General features: G+C 39.3%; 1 protein-coding gene across 1 annotated transcript in view; it reads right to left on the bottom strand.

Annotated features, from left to right (window-relative positions):
• Positions 1 to 15,515, bottom strand: part of Dcx (doublecortin) — a 74,280-nt gene extending 58,765 nt beyond the window's left edge. Inside the window, exons 1-3 of the mRNA XM_055604963.1 lie at positions 15,487 to 15,515; positions 13,321 to 13,706; positions 5,460 to 5,800 (exon numbers count right to left, since the gene is read on the bottom strand). Of these exons, the coding sequence (XP_055460938.1) occupies positions 5,460 to 5,800; positions 13,321 to 13,684 (705 nt within the window). The 5' untranslated portion in view covers positions 13,685 to 13,706; positions 15,487 to 15,515. The remainder of the gene's footprint in view (positions 1 to 5,459; positions 5,801 to 13,320; positions 13,707 to 15,486) is intronic.
• Positions 15,516 to 20,133: the final 4,618 nt, after the last annotated feature.

Here is a 20,133-nt window from a genome sequence, read left to right as displayed (position 1 = left end):
TTTTTTTTTTTTTTTTTTTTTTTTTTTTTTTTTTTTTTTTTTTTTTTACTGCTAGGTTATGGCAATTGCCTCTAGAGTCCTGATTAAGGAAAATTTTAAATTAAGTATGGCTATGTAAAGTAAATTCCCATCAGAGAATCCTATTTTATATTTTGTTTTCCATATTCGATCATCTTCAGACTCAATTTCCACCAGCTTCCAGATGGGGTTTATTGGCAAATAAATGAAGCCAAAAAATGCCTTATCAGCCAATGTAACAGCAGTGTAGCATTCAGAACCTCATGACAGGTTAGGTGGCTGCTGTTATGGAAATTTATGGCTAGGGTTGAGATAAAAGTATATTAATTGCTACTAAATAAAGACAAGAGATAGAAAAAAATCCACTTCTCTCTGGATAAAATGTAATAATCATCTTATTGCTAATTAACTTTCATTCTACCCTCAGAGATGTCTTGTCTAGAGCTGCAGGCTAAATGTCAGAAGCAATTCCAGCCTGGAAATGGATAGTGCCATCCATCAGTCCTGTAAGCCTCTTGTGGAAGATGCTGAGGAAGCAAATCTCTATTCCCTAACTGGAGTCAAACAAACTACAGAAAATGCATACTGGCAATACCATCTTACCATGATTTGTACACTGGGTAAAATATGTTAGAACTAGAGAAAAAGAAGAGTCTTTTTTTTTTTTTTTTGGTAATTTTCAATCACGAACTGGCAGATCCAAGAAACTACCACTATTTTGTATTGATTTTTCAGGCCAGAATTCTCATTAACTACATAATGCAAGCGAGCTTACAATATGAGTCCAGGAATCAGCTAGCCAAGAGCCAGGAACAGCATGGAGCTTGGGGTCCACAATACTTTTATATAAAAATTTATCTGATTTCTTTTCAGAATAGAAACAGGTGAGGACTGGGGATACAGCTTAGTTGATAGACTGCTTGTCTAGCATATGTGAAGCCTTGGGTTTGCTACCTCCCACTGCACAAAACCTGAGTATAGTGGCAGGTAACAGTAATCACAGCACTTGAGAAGTAGAGGCAGAAACTTCATAAGTTCAAGGTCATCCTCAGCTATATAATGAGTTCTGTGATATTCTAGGCTACATGAGACATGGGCTGCACATTTCAAAAATAAAACATAAAAGAAATATTGAGCAAACTCTTAGGTTGAAAAGATGTTTAAATACATAATATTAATATATTCCCCTTTATACTTACACAGTGGTAAGTTTTTGTTTGTTTGTTTGTTTGTTTTTACGGTGAGACTTCACAAAATCAAAACTGCATAGTGCCAAGAAAAGCCACCATGCATTCCAAAGTATATCAAGTATTCCAGAAGATCTAAAATCTAAAGGATAGATTACCCACTAGAGAAGCCACATGTCTTTCACTTAGGACAGTCTTCGAAGATACAAACATCAGCTCCCAGCAGACAACAAGTCAAACACTTGAAACATTAAGCAAAGCAAGGATGCACCCTCTTTGGGAAAAGTGAGAGGAAGCTCCCCTATCAATTGCTATACTACATAAGCTGTGAAGGCAGATAGTTTAGCTTTTCAAGCAAGGCTGTAAACTGTGCAGACACACAAATGTTTACATTGGAGTTCACTGGATGGAGTCAGCCAGTACTTAACAGAAACAGGGCACATGTGTGGATGTAGACACAGACTGACTTCAGAAGATACTGTTTTCTGGCACCAAACCATGTATAAAAACTGTTACCTTGCTGGGAAAATAGTTCAGACTTCTATAGTTTGTGAAATTGTTGCCACCTGGAGAAATCAGGACTTGGGGCAACACAGACTGTGCAGTATAGTTAAACAGTACCACCTACGGACGTTTCACTTATTACTAAGTCTATTAGACTTCTCCACAGACTCTTCCGCATAGGCTTATGGAAGGGGTGCTGGTCTGTAGTGACCAAATCTAATGTGGAAGTTCAAAACCTAGCAATTGGTATTATGAGATGTAGCAAAGCCCCAGAACTCAGTATACCTAAAGTTCATGTTATTTCTGCGGATCCCCTTAACCTCTTTGAATGGGCCCACCATCCACCCATATACCTTAGGCATACATCATAGAATCACACAAATCTTCTTTCTCCTTCATCTATGATAAACAGAATTCTAAAAATGACCTCCTCAATGATGTTTACCTTTACATAATTTCCTTTCCTTTAATTATCAGTATGGAGAGATGCCACTATTTTTATGTTACATGACTAAATATTTTAAGGTTTTATTCAGGTTATTAATTAATCAAAGGAGAAATAATATCAGAGCAGAAATTAATGAAATGGAAATATATAAATACTCAGTGAAACAAAGTACTGGACAAAGTGCAACAAAGTAACAAAGAAGGGAAAAGAACCTAATTTACAGAATCACAATGAAAGTGGAGACATCACAATAAATAACAATGAAATCTAGAAAATAATTAGGTCATAACTTAAAAAAAAAAAAACAAAAGTGGTTTTCCTCCTGCACATAACCTACCAAATTTAAACCAAGATAAAATAAACAATTTAAACAGATCTATAAAAATAACAAGATTGAAACAATTTTTAAAAATCTCCAAAGATAAAAATAAATAAATAAAAATTCCAGACCTAGACCTTGGTCTACTAGACCTTTAAAAATGGTTTCATAAACGATGGCATACATTAGAAAAGTAAGGAAAGGAATATGTCTTTTTACAAAGCTAGTATTATCTTATACTGAAACCAACATGAAGATACAAGAAAGAGAAAACTCCATGCAGTTTTGATGCAGATAGATGTAAAATTTGTGCTTTTTCTTCTCAACAAGTGGTACTGGAAAAATCAGATATTCACGAAAGGGAGAGGGAAAAATAACGGGGTGAGGGTGAATGTGATCAAACTGCAAAGATATACAGGCACAAACATATCATTATGAAACATATTTCTTGTAAAGAAAAAAAGAAAGAGTAGCACCTATAAATGTTTTAAAATAAAACAAATAGTGATGCTGTCTCAGACGCTAGCCATCCACAAACATCAGTCATCCTTGTCCAACATCATGGTGCTGTGCTACTGACAGTTCTAATAGTCTGCCTGTTCTCTTGTTGTTGTCTCTGCTTTTTGTCTATCTTTTTTCTACTCCTTACATCATCCACATTGGGAAGAAAGTCAAGACAAATAAAAATGACAAGTTTGAAAATCGCTTTGTATGGTGTCACTTTAGATAGCGTTAGCAAGAATAAACTTAGTATAAGATAGGTGTGAATACATTTAGAGACCATCTTACACAAAAGCAGACCCACTGGGGTGGTACACGCCTTTACTCCCAGCACTCAGAGTAGGAAGCAGGAAGACATCTGACAGATTCAAGGCCAGCTCAATTTCCAGGATTACACAGAGAGATGATGTATTGAAAAAACAAAAGAAGCAAAGAACAAAACATGAGGTTCAGAAATGTGACATGATTGGTTCCATGCCACATAGTGGAGAAAAAGTGAAAAGCTAGAATTCAAATCTAGGCTTCTTTCCAGTTGATTAATGTCAGAAAGTGATTTGTCACTATGGGAGATAAGAATACCAATCCTAATTTTTTATTGAATTAATCAATTCTTGACTCTATTACTGTCTATTGAGCATCATTTGTGTTTCTGTACTTACACACCATTATCATATCCTGGTATTTCGTTGCATCTTCCCTAAAGAACTGATGGTTGAAGATGTTGGGGAATAGTTTCCATCATGCATGGTCTGCAGAGGTGAAAAATTACTCATCATCGGACATTTGACTGCTTACTTAATAGTTGTACATTACCTTTTACACATGATCTGGAACAGTCAAGGATGCCAAGGGATGATTCATCTTCACACAATACAGGAAACCCATACAAAGAACAGTAGAGGTAAAGTAGAGGAAGAGCAGGAACGCTTATTAAGAGGTATGTGAATACCAATAAATTCAATGACTGACTGCAAACAAAGGGTTAACCTTTGTTGTTTTGTTTTGTTTTTTTAAATAGTATGTGTGTGTGTGTGCTTGTGATGTGTGTGAATGATTGTGGTGAGTGTGCTTGTCTATATGTGAATGCTTGTAATACTTATATTATTATTGTGGTGTTGTGTGTGACTGCTTGTAGTTTGTGGGTATTGTGTGTATGTGGGAATGTTTGTAGGGTTTGTGTGTGTGTATGCTTGGGGTATGTGTGTGTGAAAGCTTGTGATATATGAGTGTGAATGTCTGTGCTATGTATGTGTGTGTGATGCATGTGGTTTCTATGCCCACGCTTGTGTGGAGGACAGAAGAGAAAAGTGGGTATCCTGTTGTACCACTCTCTGTCTATTCCCTTGAGGCAGAGTATCTCAGTGAGCATGATCTATAACCTATGCTTCTAGGCATTTTGGTACACAGAACAATTAGAAGTAGAAAAAAGATGCAGATTTATCTAAATTGCCAAGTGCACAGAATATAAGTGACTTTTCCTGAAACTTGAAATCCGGCAGCATGCAATACATACCAGTAATTATGAAGAGAGGGATACTTCTTTATTTAAACACCCATTAGACATTTTGATGTATAGAAGTCTACAGTTTAGTTATCAAAGAACTTAAAGGGGTAGGATTATGGACTGATTGTACCCACACTTGTCTTCTAGGTGGGTGACCAAAATAATCTTTTAAGACAATAGAATGAACCATTGTTCCAATTCCCTTGGAACATTTTTGTTAAATATTTACAGATCTCTATGTTCAAGGGGATAGATTCCTAGCTGCATTCTTTCCCAGATACTAATATAGGTGGCCCTTCAGTGGAGCAACCAATGACATGAAGAACCTGATTTGGAGAAGAACAGATGGTAGCATCTTTCTTGGGCTAATTTTAGAATCCTGAAATAGTTCTTTTCTCACACAAACCATCCATGGAACCAAATTAAAACAGCTGTGTCAGCTATATCACATGGAAAAGGGTAAGATATATATAATCTTACACACATATATATAGTGCAAGGCAAAGACAATGCACCAAAAGTTTCAGTGCTTTCCCCTTGTTTCCCTCCTTTCATATAAATATGAAGGTCACTTCAACTTCCTTACATCCAAATAGAAGCAAAACACCAACATGGAAGCATCTTCAAAAAGGAGTGGGACAGACAAACAATATCATAAGTCATATGCATTGAAAGTTTGCAACATAATACATATAAATTCATATAAATTTGTAAAACATAGCTTTAAAGGCATTTTTATTTTCAAATAAAGAACTTCAGGGCTAACTGACTGCTATGCCTGATCAATCAAAAGTGGAATGAATTTCAAGGCAGCCAATTTCTGGTTCATTGCTTTGTCCTTGAGAATATTTCTCCAAAATGAGATAAAGAATGTCGGTTAAGAAAGAATGGATATAGGGGGAGAGACCTTCAATCATGATAGGCATAAGATGATCATCAGTTGGGAAAATGAGAAATGTACTTTACACAGGCACTGACCTGTTTTCCTTCAATGGTATAGAGTTTTTTGACAACTCCAGTTTCCAGCTTGATGGCTTCTGTGATATCAGTGAGGACCTGCTCAAAAGAGTGGGCTGTTTTCTTGTTGAGAAGCACACGCACTGCCTTCCGAGGCTTCACCCCACTGCGGATGATGGTCACAAGTTTGGGTCTCACGAAGTCCTTGTTCTCTCTGGCTTGAGCGCTGTTGCTGCTAGCCAAGGACTGAGGAGCCTTCATGTTAGCAGATGTCTTTACGTTGACTGACCAGTTAGGATTAACATTCTTGGTGTACTCAACCTTTTTAAAGAAGTTGTCTGAGGAACAGACATAACTTTCCCCTAAGGAAAGAAGTAAATGTTTACATATTTAGTTCAGTAGTAGATATGCAGATGTAAATCAGCCTGATGTAGTAAATAGTATACTGAAATAAGGCTTTTGGAGAAATGTTGAGGTAATAACCAACTTTATGTCCAGTTCTTAAATGGGTCCTCTGACAACTTGACTTATTCAAATTCAAAAGTAATCAGCTAAACATTTTTTAAGGCAATGGCACAGCTAGTTGAAGAAACTTGTATATCTAAGGAATGTAGCAAACAACTCTATGCATGATTTAATAAGTGAGGTTCCCACAATCAATATGATGTTACTGGAATATAAATACATTTCATTTTCTATGATGTTCATTAACTTACGTGCACCACTTGAGCTTGTTCAACTTCTCTATTTCCTGATGTTCCCATGCTACTTTTGCACTCATAGTCTCATCTTTTTGTAATATTATAATCCAAGAAAAACTTTCAAAGTTAATTTATTTTTATTTCAATTGAAATGAACCAAAAACACCTTACATATCAGACAATCAATAGACAGTTGGTCAAAAGACAAACCTTCCTTTGCACACACGATTGGGCTATTGGTAGAATTATTAAAATATGAGGTGAGTGTGTGCGTGTATGTGTGTGCTTGCGCGTTTGTGTTTGTGTGTGTATAAGTTGAAAGTCTAAACATGTGTATGAGCACATTATCTACTGCTTATACCATACAAATGAAGGAAATATCTTAACATACACACATATATGCACACACACACACAGTATTCCTAGCATTTGCTAATCTAGCTCTTCTTTGTGAAATATGTTTTCCTTTTTTCTACCACCCTCTTTACATCTTTCTCCATCCCCCTAAATATTGCACACTACATCTGTGTATTTGGTGCCATCTCCAACAGTTGCTTCTGGCTGCCTTGAATAAAGAGTGGGAGATGGTTGCATTATGCAGCCTGATTGAGTTGAAAAGGTCCAGTATAAGTTTTACATTTACTGAATGCTTGGGGAAAGGACTAAGACAGTTGGAAGAATACAGTGGCCAGAGGTAATAGGAGGACATTAGACGCCCAGAACTAGAAACTGAAGGAAATTTGAAGAGAGGTAAGCTCAGCCTGAGGAACTAGTATATTGAGAGAGGGAGAGAGAGAGCTGAATTTTCTGAGTAAAAAACATTAACCTCAAGGTGTACAGAAGTTCATCTAGAGGTTGAGCTTTAGACGCAGTAATTTGATCAGGCTTTAAGTCATCAGTAATAAAGCTAAATATGTAGACAAATATATAATCCTTAACCAGTGCCAAAAAATAAACGAAATTAAAGTCTGATGGCTCTTCTGCTTCTTTTGTTCTCAACAGCAGAACTACACAGAAACATTCAGAAACACTAGATTGACAATTCATTCTCTTTGAAAATATTGATTGTACAGAATCCTTTAAGTCATGTGAAAGAATAACTTCTCCGTTAGTGCTAAGCTTCAGTGGCGATCTCCAGGATAGCTTTGATGGGACAAGTATGTGTGTGTAGAGGGAAGGTAGCACACAGGCTGCTTAATCTCACTAATGGTCTGTTACAATAGAGAAACCAAAAGATGAATCATAGGCAATCATAGGCAATAGCCCTATTTGGTGCTCATGTGTTCGGGAGTTGTGGACACAAGCTGAAAGAGACCATGCCTCAAATGGATAAAGGAGTCTTTTCAGTTCTTCTATGTATTTGTAGCCAACTTCACACACACACACACACACACACACACACACACACACACACACACACTTGAAATGGCCTCTTGCCTCTGCATTTTATCATATTCATAGACATCTCCCCAAGAGGTCACTGTCTTTGAGTCAGATATTTTCCATAACTTGTCATACACTTTCAAACTCTGTCAGACAACTGGTGGAGTGGAAACATCCAGGGCTTTATATTTATGATTTCACTCATCTGCAGGCTCTTCTGACGAGTCATATGTGTAGCCCTATCAGGGCTCTGAACTTTTTTTGCTCCCCACTCTTAAACCTCTAAGCCTCTGAACTACAAGTATGATTAACTATCCCCAGACAAAAATGAATATGATGGCAAATAATTAGAGTATCATATGGCACCCTAGAACTTTCCACAGGGCTCAGCCCATAACCAGTTCTATGTTGAGTACCTTCTAAAGGTATATTTTAGTCACTCCACTCTCTACTTTTGTCCTGAAAACATAGCAGTGGAAAAAGAACAGCTGGTATGATGTCAGTCAGATTGCTATTCCTAACCCTTTCTAGTTTCATGACCTTTGGCAAATTACCTGACTTCCTTGGCAGCAGTCTCTTGTCTGAAAAGTGGGGGTGTTAATAATAAGCCCTACCTTACAGGATTGCTATGGGGCACAAATCCAGTGGTGGATGAAATGAGCTGAGGCCAGAGGCTGGAGTGTAGTAAGCACTTCCTAAGTTTTCATTATTACCATTAAGCCCCTCATCTGAAGAAACAGAAAACTAAGAGAAAACAATAAAGAGAAAGAGGAAAAAGTAAAAGCTAAGAGAGAAGATATAGGGTGATAAGGACCCAAAGCTAAAGAACAGCAAAGAATGCATCAAGATCAGCTGTCCCTGGCCTGAACTGAGCTGATTGTATAATGTGAGCATTTCTAAGGTCCTCTGCTTCAAAGACATGATTGGCTTCTGTAGGCTGGGCATGGTGGCACATGCCTTTAAATCCCAAAACTCTCAGGAAACAGGGGCAAAATCATCTTGTGAGCTGGAGGCAGCCTGCTTCACATAGTGAGTTCTTGACCAACAAGGTCTACCGAGTGATACCTTGTCTAGAGAGAGAGAGAGAGAGAGAGAGAGAGAGAGAGAGAGATACGTAGATACATAATTTCTAGCTGCTAGAAAAGAAGCCCCTGGGTGCTGCAAATAACAAATGCAGGGGCTCTATAAATCACATTCAGCAAAGTCATTGCTGTCTGCTGCAACTGTTGATGCCCTCTTAGGGAAAGACATTTATGATGATTAAGAAGAGTGACTTAGCCAGGCATGGTAAATGTACATTTATTATCCACACACTTGCAAGAGAGAGGCAGTGGGGGTAAGAGTTCAAGGCCGAGAGTGGGAGTGGTGGAGAGGAAACTGGTAGGATTTCAAGGACATCTTCAGCTACATAACAAGTATGATATTAGCCTGGGATATAGGAGGCTAAAAGACACAACAAAAACACTAATGCCTTGCAGCAGAGCATGGTGGTCAATGAGTGTAAATCTCAGCACTGAGGAGGATGAAGAAGATAGACCTTAATTCAAATCACAGCTAGGAATTTAGGAGCCATATGAACTAAAGCATGTCACTTAATCTCCCCAAGTCTAGATTTATTTATCTACAAACTGAAGGCCTTTCACTAAGTGATAGCAAAGCCTCTTGGGGTCCTAAAGATGTATAAAAAGGACTTTTCTTTTTCAATCTCATGCAGGCTTGAGGAAATAGTATTGCAGTAATCAAAACTAGATACCCACCACCAAGGACCTTCTACTTTTATTATTGGAAAGACCTAGGTGTATTGCTTGGTTATACATAAGATTTCCTTGTTCTGATCTTGCAAACATTCCCCAAGTCTATTTTCAGAGCCTGGCACTTCCTACCCAGTCAGTTACTTAACAGTTGGAGCTGGTTGAGGCATATTGCCTCTTTCCACAGCCAAGTCTCCACCCTGCCATGGACACCAGGGGCTAGTTTCCACCTTCTGGGAACCTAGAAAGAAAGCTGTTTCTCAGCCAAGGAAGGTGACAATTTGCTGAAAAAAAAAAAAACCTGCTTTAGAATGACAGTTAAGAGAAATGAATGGTGGAAAGACAACTAAAGTGGCAGAAAAGGAAGTTATTACATTCAAAATGATCCAATGTGTAACCCTCTTCACCTTTAAGAAGGCCCCATTTTCCAAAGAATTGTGTACATTTATAATCTGTTAGTGTAAAAACACTTTTCCTTGGACTTTCTTTTCTTTCTTGGGGATTCCTAGCTCAAGAAAGAAAATACTGAATAATAGTTTGTTTCCTTATTACATTAAAATATTAAATTATGGGGTATTGTATTATCATACCTCTTAATGTATCACTCCAGAGTATTATAAGACTACTGCTATAGGTGATGTTCTTGCTTTAGGGATTAGAATCTAAGTGGAAAGCTCGCTTCATCTCATTGAAACAAGTGAATGATGGTAAAGGAACCAGATAACACAGTGTCCCTATATAGCTCAAATTATCCAAGACTGGCCCACTTTTAAGTATTCTTCCAATATTTAATAGTATTCCACGTTTTCTTAATACATAAAAACTGGCTAGTCACAATTATACCCCTCAAGTTCATAAGTGTGTATAAACATGAAGGTGAAGAAAAGATGAACTATGAGGAAAGTGGAGAATGATTCTCTAATGAAGGATTTTTTTTTTAAAAAAGGCAAGACAAAAGGAAATGCCACCAATGGATCTGCTTTATTGACCAGCTGGGGATACAATTAATGAGGGCTACATCCTCTGTGGTTTGGCCAAGGCCATTGGTGTATGTAAGACACTGTGGAATGGCTGACATGAAAAATGAAGTTTAGACTCAAAATGTTCCCTTGATGCTTTCCACATCGAGCAGCAGACAGTTGACTAGAGTCACCAGACAAAAAGAGTGCCAGCAGTGCCATAAGGGCAGAGTGATTACCAGTCGCTTTTTATTTTATCTAACTTTAGGCTAACTATTTAATATTCTGATCATTTGGGAATGTAATATGCTGTATTATCCATTTCTTTGAGATCTACAAAGCAAAAAGGAACAGAAATGGGGATTTCTACAGCTAGGAACTCTGCCTCACTGATGCTAATGGAAAAGACTCATAAAAATCACCTCATCTAACACTCTCCATGTCTTAATAAACAAAAGAATTTCTCAATACAGACTATAAAAATTAATTTGGAGGCCCTAGATTTGGAGTTACTCTGTCAGTTGTCCTGGACTGTGTTCATTTATGAATCGATTTTCAAAGCAATTGCTACCATTTTATAGATTTAAAAACTGAAACTTTTTTTATGATTTTCTCAGGTTTCTACAGCTTAGAAGATAATAGATCTGAATTTGAAACAAATAATATTCCCAATATTTCATTTTCCATTATAATCTGCTCCTGTAATCCTGTTATCTGATTCTTCACCAGAAACCTTTCCTAAAATCCTCAGTTTTAAGCTTAACAGGAAACTGTGCATTAATAATTTTTGATCTTCTAGAAGTAAGCAAAGTAAAGGGATTTCTGAACTTTTTCCTAGATAAGTAGCTCTAATTAACAATATGAGATTGAAGAAAACACTTTTTGTTCCTCACCCCAGTGCACTTTCCCACTTGGCTCTATGGCAGAGGGAAAAATTAACACATTATCAGCATTCTCCCAGAAATACCTCTGGATTTCCTCAACATATGACTGAAAAAACATTGGCATCCACAGTAACTTGGGCTTGTCTAAGACAAGATGGCTACATAAAATTGATCCCTGTTCAGATTCTATACTGTTCAGGAGCACATCAAGACATACCAATACCCCCAGGTAGATCCTTTTAAGTTAGCAAGAAACAAAAGAACACAAGTGAAATAAAGCTGTGGTCTGTTTTTAAAATTAACACTGATCATTTATAGAATTCATTTGATATTGTTTATCATCTTGTTTTTCTCAGTACACACATATACACATGGATGGTGGAAATTTTTGTTTTTGTTTTTGTTTTTTTAATAATGGAAATCCATGCAAAACAATGTTAATAAATATAACATTTTCACTCTTACTCAGAATACTGTCAGTTGGTTCAGAGTTCTGACCTAGCATGTATTGTGGCCTTTAAGTGTTCACAGATGATGGAAATTAAGATAAACTGAGAGATTCAGTGTGCTTTGTTTATAAAATATATTAAAGAGAAATCCCTCAACTAAGATAAATATTTTACAGCAATTGAAGACACATACCTTATTTATCACTCTGTTGGACAGCTCCCTTAACAGAACCATCAAGATATGGAATTGAGCCCTTTTGCTCTTTCCCCTCTTCCTGCTCTCTCCCCCTTTCCCCAGCCCTCCACCACCAGCATGAGCTCACCTTTTCCTTCCACAGTCCTCATTGTTCCCAATAAACGTATATATATATATGGTGTTGACCCCAAATAGCCTCCTTTGATTTTAAGATTTGCACTAAAATGATTAACTCTGCGATGATCGGGCAAGACTAGGGTGAATGTTTGCCTACCCAATCTGTATGTGATATGTATGGATTTTCAAAGTCAGCTATGTAGAAAACTCTTCGATTTGAACCCTGACACTCAGATGGAAGCACTGTGTGGGCATCATCTCTTATAAGTTGCTTTTTCCAAGTCACCTCACTTTGATACTTTGAAAAACCACAAGTACATGAGGGAAATAGCACCATGCATAAGTAATTATTCATGTTCCTTTGTCTAGAAACATAGGAAACCTCAAAGCTGGAACTAAGTCATGAATTGTGCTGTTTCTTTTCCCCTGTTGGCTATTTATAATCTGAATTCCTTAGAGATCTGTTTGCACTGAGTTCACCTTTGCCCAGAGATTGGGGACAATGGGAAGGGAGGTAGGGCTGAATAATGTAAGAGAGACTAAAAGAACATGTTCATTGTTACTGTTTCTTGAGGCTATCTTTTACAGTGCCTATGGGTTAAATTGATCAAGACAATTTATATAGCAGTAAAAATTAGTAACAAAATGACCCGAGATTTATTTTCTAAATATCCATTAAAAAAAGATCTGGGGTTTTTCTCTGTTGTCACATGGGTATGCATGTTGTCAAGGTTTTCAGCAATCAACTAAAAAAAAAAATCAGTTACATTTCCAAAATCTATAGAGGATTTGAAAATATTTAGGTAGAGTGACTCATTTCTACTCTAATAGAGCTACTCTAATGGTGGTTCATTAAATTCCAGACATACCTACAGCTTTCTTTTGTATTTCTCACAATGATCTCATCCTCATGGACACATCCTAAAAAGAGCTTTTTAAAAGCAACAGCTGAGTAGCAACCACTCACCTAAAAGTCTAATTGTCTCCGAGTATACGTTCTGCACTGGGGCATGTATGCCTAATGAATGGCAATTTCTGAGTAATTTCTCAGTCGTTCATAGTCAATTTTGTATGTTAAACCAACCAAATGTTCTTCTTTCCCCTAATGGTTTCATGGCCTGCTTTGATGGTGCTCCACAGAGCAAACTATGAACAAGATCTAGAATGAATGTCACAATTCAGACTTTCCTTTGTATACCTGGGCAGATAAGCTCATTTAGTATTAGCAAACCCACCTCTATTTCAACCTCAGCAGAGATGGAACCCATGATGAGTGATGGTTAAGGGTCCTGTTGGTGACTTTGGAATCCAAAACTTGAGCAACAATCAACCTGATGTTTTGGCAAATAAATAGTCTAGTTTTCTTTAAGGTAGACTAAAAATGTAACCCTATGCAAAAATGTCCTTTCTCTCCAGGGGCCACCACCCACCACTTGAATTACCTTCTTCCAGTTCGTCCATGCTTCCGATCTTCCTGGATCCATCAATGGTATAGATATAGCGGACTCCCTGAGGCAGATTGATGTTGTCGGACAAGGATCGGGTCAGGTCAGCCAGCAACGCGTCAAAACTACGGAAACGGTCAGAAGAAACAGCGTACACAATCCCTTTGAAGTAACGGTCCCCATTGCGGTAGAAACGTACCTTCTTGGCCTTCTTCTCATTACTTAGTGCCTGCAAGGTTCTGGTTCTGTAGAAGCTACAGTGGGCACTATGAGTGGGACTTGGTAGCCCATTCATGCGTGACCCTCTCATATTTCTAGATGCTTTGTCTCTTTCGTCAAAATGTCCAAAATCAAGTTCCATATTTTGGTAGGACCACAGCAACCTGATTGTTAGAGAAAGGGGGAAGGGGAGATAAAGAGAGGCAAAGAAAGGGTGAGAAAAAAGGAATTAAAATATTAGCCAGATCCAGAGCTGTAATCTGCTGCCTGTGAAAAGAACTGGTAAAAAAAAAAAAAAAAAAAAAAAAAAAAAAGCCTGTGACCCATCTGCTGCTTGCCCCTGACCTGCAGAAATATTGATTTTTCTAGAGAAGAAGGAGAGGCTGTGCAGTAGGCTAAAGATGGGATGATGGTGGGGAGGGGGCCAGGAGAAAGAGATAGAATGGGTTGCACGTTTGGCACCGTTCCAAATTTGGGAGGGGATGTGGAAATAGCTTGAAAACCTGGAACTTACTGACAGTGACTCCCTATGAAATTGTAACTTCAGGCAAAATACATTAAAACTGACATCTGCTACTTCACACATGGCCACATGACTAACAGTTGTAAATGAATCCCTAGCCTGACAAAATTCCCCCTTCGAAGAGAAGCAGAGGGGACTAGCCAAGGTTAGCATCTCCACCTGAGGAAGACGTCTTTGCCTCTCACTGCAATGACAATGAAGAGGGGTGTGATCATTTTATTCCAGATCCCCTTTTACCTACTCTAATATGTGTATCCCCTCCCCCAAAATAAGCTAGGATTCTCTCTTAAAGGGATGGCCTCCAGGGAATACCCAGTGTCTTTGTGCTAGTCATCAGACCCTCTCCCCATCAAGCTGGTGCTGCTATAAAGCATCCATAAGAAATAAGCTGGGGTCTAGAAGGGGTGGAGATGCCGAAAACCCAGCTATATAGCAATCTGTTAGCGAGGCTGTCCCCTTGTTTCCATTTGGTCACAGAATCTTTTCTTTCTCCTTTCAGGTGTTTCATACCCTCTCTAACCAATGCCGGGACACCTCTTAATAGAATAATTAAATGGTGGAAAGATTCCCAATCGGGTCCCTGAATAGCACAGGGGATCTTTACCATCGAGCACACCTTTCATTCATTGTTCTGAATTTCTCCCCTGACTGAAGGGACATTTTGCCTTCACAGCAGGCAATTCACTTCAAACTTGTCTATTGCCTAGGTGCATAGATGGAGGCAAAAAAAAAAAAAAAGTCATCTGTCAAGCTTTCATTTCACCCCTCCACACCCTCTAAACCCCTCCCCACCAGAAAAAAAGCACCAAAACAATGAAAACATGCAACCAAATAAAACAACCAAAGCTCTGACAGCTTACAAAGGTAATATGACATCCAAGAAACCAAACTATTAACATTCATCTCACAGATAGGGGAAAAAAACTCACAAAGAGGACTCAGCTGCTACATACTGCCACATAAAGATTTGTAAGGAACCAGGGATACAGGATATAAAGGGGGACTGGTAGCTGGTATATTTGCCAGGCTCAGTCCTCCCTTTTTTTCCAGTGTCACCATGACCTATGCTGAGCTCAGCATTGTCTCTGTCAGACAACTAGCAGTAGTAAGACCTCACCTCCGCAACACGAGTAGCAAGCATTTTCCCCAGGCTGGCTATGCAAATAAAGCTCTGCTATAGAATCAGAAGAGCTATTATTCTAAATTAGCATCATAGTGAAAACAAAGGTACAACAAACTCACTTTTCCAAAGGAAAATCCCAGGTAGAATCTTAGAAGACAAAAAAAAAATCCTATAGAATAAGGCAAAGAAAAAAGAAGAAAGAGACAGACACACAGAGAAAAAGAGCTGGATGCCGTGTGCTTCTCCCGTTTGACATCTGTTACATTCTGCTTGAAAATCACTCAAAAGCCCCACTCACCGGTTTTCTGCTGGTTGGGTGGAGATGCTGAGAGAAAGAAAACCAATCTCTCTGTGCCTTTGTTGTCTGAGCTCCAAGCAAGAATTTCCTGCCAGGGTGGATAGTTGCCTTCTAGGTCCTAGTGCCTTGTCCAGCTTCTCTCCTGTAACTCAAGCTTAGCGAACACCCCCCCAACCTCCTATGATTAATTACATGCTTTTTTTTTCTTCAATTCACAGCCTGCATTAACAGCTAGAATGGTTTCATTTATAACCTGCAGGAAATTGCAGGGTAGGAAAAAAAAAAAAAAAGATTGCACAGGCAAGCTCAGAATGCTCTAATGAGCATTGTGCTAGCCCTTTCTCTTAGAAAATTGGCAATTTTACTTGGATAAAACCTCGAGTTAATCTGCTTAGTGGCTGGACTCAGCAAGACAAACTAAGATTCTTAGAAATTACAGCTCTCTTCCTTTTACCTTCTTCAAAGAAAATAAAATCTGCAAATTCTTTAACATTTGAACTCATGCCTTCAACATTGATTATTTTCTAAATAAGTCAGCAAGGATAGGAAATGGACACTACAAAGGGAAATAATTGCAGAAATCATGAAGGTTAGAGTTGAAAAGTGGCACTCCTTCAATTTTTTGTTCAGTTGTTTTATTGAATCAGGGTCCAGCTTTGCAGTTATAGTTGACCTGGAACTCACCAGGTAGCCCAGGTTAGCCTTCAACTTGCTGGAATTTTTGGTTGCTGTTCTGCTTCCTGGATATTAGGATTTGCCGGTACTTAGGCCTTCATGCATTTCTCCAAAGCATATTAGGCTGATGTAAAATATTGGTTAATATTTCACCTACCCACTCATGGGCATATATTCAAAGGAGACAATATCCTACCATTGAGATACTTGCATACATGTGTTTATTACTGCTCTGTTCATAACAGCCGGAAAGTGGAAACAGACCAGATGCCCATTAACAGATGAGTAGGTAATGAAAATGCAAGATATATGCACAGTTTTAATCCTAAAAAGTGAAATTATAAGATTTGCAAGATATTGGGTTAAAATGAAAATGCTATACTGAGTGCGCTATCCTAAGCTGAGAGAGACAAAAGAATTCTGTCATATATGATTCTAGCTTATTGTATGGTGTGTGTACAGGTCATGAAGCTTCAAACCAGCCTGTAAAAGAAATGGGTTTTAAGAAACAGGGATTGAGCCCCATCCCGAAAGGCAAAGAGGATGGACATCAGAAGAAAACAGGAAACAACCTAGGAACCTGCCACAGAGGGCCTCTGAAAGGCTCTGCCCTGCAGACTATCAAAGCAGACACTGAGACGTACAGCCAACTGCCGGGCAAAGTACATGGAATCTTACCTAAGATGTGGGAAATAGTAAGAGCTGGAGAGGACAGAAACTCCACAAGGAGAGCAACAGAACCAGAAAATTTGAACACAGGGAACTTCCCAGAGACTCATACACCAACCAAAGACTATTCATGGAGATAACCTAGAACCCCTGCACAGATGTAGCCCATGGCAGTTTAGTGTCCAAGTGGGTTACATAGTAATGGGAAGAGGGACTGCCTCTGACATAATCTGATTGGCCTGCTCTTTGATCACCTCCCCCTGAGGGGAGAGTAGCCTTACCAGGCCACAGAAGATGACAATGCAGCCACTCCTGATGGGATATGACAGACTAAGATCAGAAGGAAAGAGAGGAGGACCTCCCCTATCAATGGACTTAGGGAGGGGAATGCGTGAAGAAAGGGGAGAGAGGGTGGGATTGGGAGGGGAAGAGGGAGGAGCTTATGGGGGAATACAAAGTGAATAAAGTATAATTAATAAAAAATAAATAAGCTATTAAACTTAAAAAAAGAAATGGAGATTGAAATCTAGTTCATAGAATGGAATCATTTGCTTCTTTAAGACTGGTCAACCAAGGACCATCTATGGATATAACATAGAACTTCTGCTGGGATGTGGCCCGTGGTAGCTCAGTAACCAAGTAGTTTTCCAAAGCAAGGGGAACAAGGACTATTTCTAACAGGATCTCAAGGGCAGGCTCTTTGTCCTCCCCCCCCCCAGGGGAGGAGCAGTCCTGTTAGGCCACAGAGGAGGACTTTGCAGCCAGCCTTGAAAGATACCTGATAAAACAGGGTCAAATGAAAGGGGAGGAGGTTCTCCCCTATCAGTGGACTTGGAAAGGGGCAGGGAGGAGACCAGGGAGGGAGTTGGGGAGGGGGAGGGAATGAGGTAGCGGGATACAGCTGGGACACAGAGTTAACAAATTGTAACTAAAAATAAAAATAAAATAAAAAAAAGACTGGTCAGAACCCTATTATATCTGTGGAAGTTGTAGGCCTTAGGAAGAAACTGATTACTGTTATTTTGGTCTATGGACATGGTGTCAAACTACCTCCTCAGTGTTTGTGTTTTCACATAATAGATTACAGATTAATTGAAGATTAGGGCTGTTCAGTCATGATCAAAGAAATTTCTGTCTGCAGTTGCCAACAGTTAACACAGAGACTCATAATTGGTCTATGTGTTGAGAATAAGTGACTGTTGAGTGCTCAGCCTTAAGTGGAACATTTTATCTTCTCCTCTGAGGTTCAGCTTCATTATTGAAAGGTGGTGGTAATGGAAGAATATAAAAGCTGAAGTAAGGTGAGGCTTCTGTGCATGGCACTCATGAACTCATGGTAGCTGTTAATAGAACAAGAGCAGTACAAGATCAGGACATCAACATTCTATTATGGATGGAGTAGGAGAGGCTCACCATTCCCTGAGGAAAAGCAATTAATGTTTTCTGTCAGAAAAGGACACAGACCACGCTCACAGTAAGACTCAAAGATATGTCATAAGAGCATCAACCCCCTTCCAACATCATCCATACATTTCAAGAAAAAGCCTAATAAAATAATTTTTATGAAATCTCAAAAAGATGTTAAAATTGTTATGAAGGAATACAAAGCTTTACGTACAGCTAAGATGAGAGAGAGACTCATTACAAATCAAGATTTAATCCACCAAGATTTATTATAAAATTATGAAAATTAACATAGTATAGATATAACATTGTCTTGGAAGACAGATCTTGGGAACCAAACAGATGACAGCATCAATAGGAGCTTAGAGTAGGAAAATATAATGGTGAGAGCAGGGGCTTTGGAGCCAGGCTACTTGAGTTCAAATTGGGATACTACTAACTCTTTGGTGGTTGACTTAGGTGAAAATATAAAAATGTGAGTCCTTTGATGAAGTGATAGGGTCTTGAGTATTCCCCCAACCCTGAATAAAATTAAGGCTCCCTTTTTTCACTTTTTTTAATTTTAATTTTATTTTTATTAATTAGTTTATTCCCTTTGTATCCTACCTGTAGCTCCCTCCCTATTTCCATCTCAATCCCACCCACCCTCCCTCTTCTCCATCCATGCCCCTTCCCCAGTCTACTGATAGGGGATGTCCTCCTCCCCTTCCATCTGATCCTAGTCTATCAGGTCTCATCAGTGAGTGGTTGCATTGTCTTCCTCTGTGGCTGGGTAAGGCTGCTCCCCCGAGGGGCAGGTGATCAAAAAGCCAGCCACTCAGTTCATGTCAGAGATAGTCCATGTTCATATTACTAGGGAACCCACTTGGAAACTGAGCTGCCATGGGCTACATCTATGCAAGGGTTTAAGTTTATCTCCATGAATGGTCCTTGATTGGAGTATCAGTCTCAGAAAACACCTCTGTGTCCAGATTTTTTTGGTTCTTTTGCTCACCTTCTGGAGCTCCTGCCCCTCCAGGTCTTTCTATCTCCCCCTTCTTTCATAAGATTCCCTGCACTCTGCCCAAGGTTTGACTATGATTCCCTTTAACCCACGCACAGAAATCCTTCTTCTGTAGCTGAGACAACAAAGGTGGGCCTCCCAGTTTTGCTGTAACGGCAGGAGGCTGTACAGGTCTCCCAAGGTCTGTGGGTGGGTGGCTGTACAGGCTTCCCAGGGTGTCCCAGCCCAGCAGGTGGCTGTACCAGCCTCCCAGCTCTGCAGCTGTAGCAGCGGAAGAGTGGTAGGTAGGCCTAACAAGAGCATCCATATTCTGTGACTGAGACAATAGAAGTGGCTACTCCAAGAAGGGTCTCTCAGCCCAGCAAACAAACAGTGAACACCACTGAGCTGATGGATCTCTTACACTCTTATTTGCACCTGCAGGCCCAAATCTGAGAATACAGAACAGAGGGAACCCTTGTGCTTTCTGATTAGGCCTGTTAGCAAGTGAGTGCACCTTCAAGTGAGTACATGCAGAGCACCAGATCAAGGGTCCCTCTACTATAGCAGCAAGACATCAGATCCCTCCCACCCACACAACCCACTGTGGGCAACATGGGGATTCTTGAGACAGCGTTGTCAACATTGAAGCCCCTGGTCTGTGGGTATACCAGTGGAGTCCAGGAAAATACTTCCTGGAGCCCAAACAGATTTTGAATAGCAGGAAGACAGGCCTCTAGACCACTGAGGTATTCAGGGCACCTGTAAAAGAGCATTTGGACCCCCAAAAAAGCCAGCACCCACACACCCTCCTGCACTTAAGCCACACTTTCCAGGAACCTACACATTGTTGCACCTTGACCCTTAAGGCACACTTCCTTCCACAGGTTCATGCTTGCTCACCTGACATTGTGCAC

The sequence above is a fragment of the Psammomys obesus genome, unplaced genomic scaffold (genome assembly GCF_907164565.1).
Source record: "Psammomys obesus unplaced genomic scaffold, mPsaObe1.curated_primary_1811, whole genome shotgun sequence".
Classification (NCBI taxonomy): Eukaryota; Metazoa; Chordata; class Mammalia; order Rodentia; family Muridae; genus Psammomys; species Psammomys obesus.
This window is presented reverse-complemented; position numbering and strand designations above follow the sequence as displayed.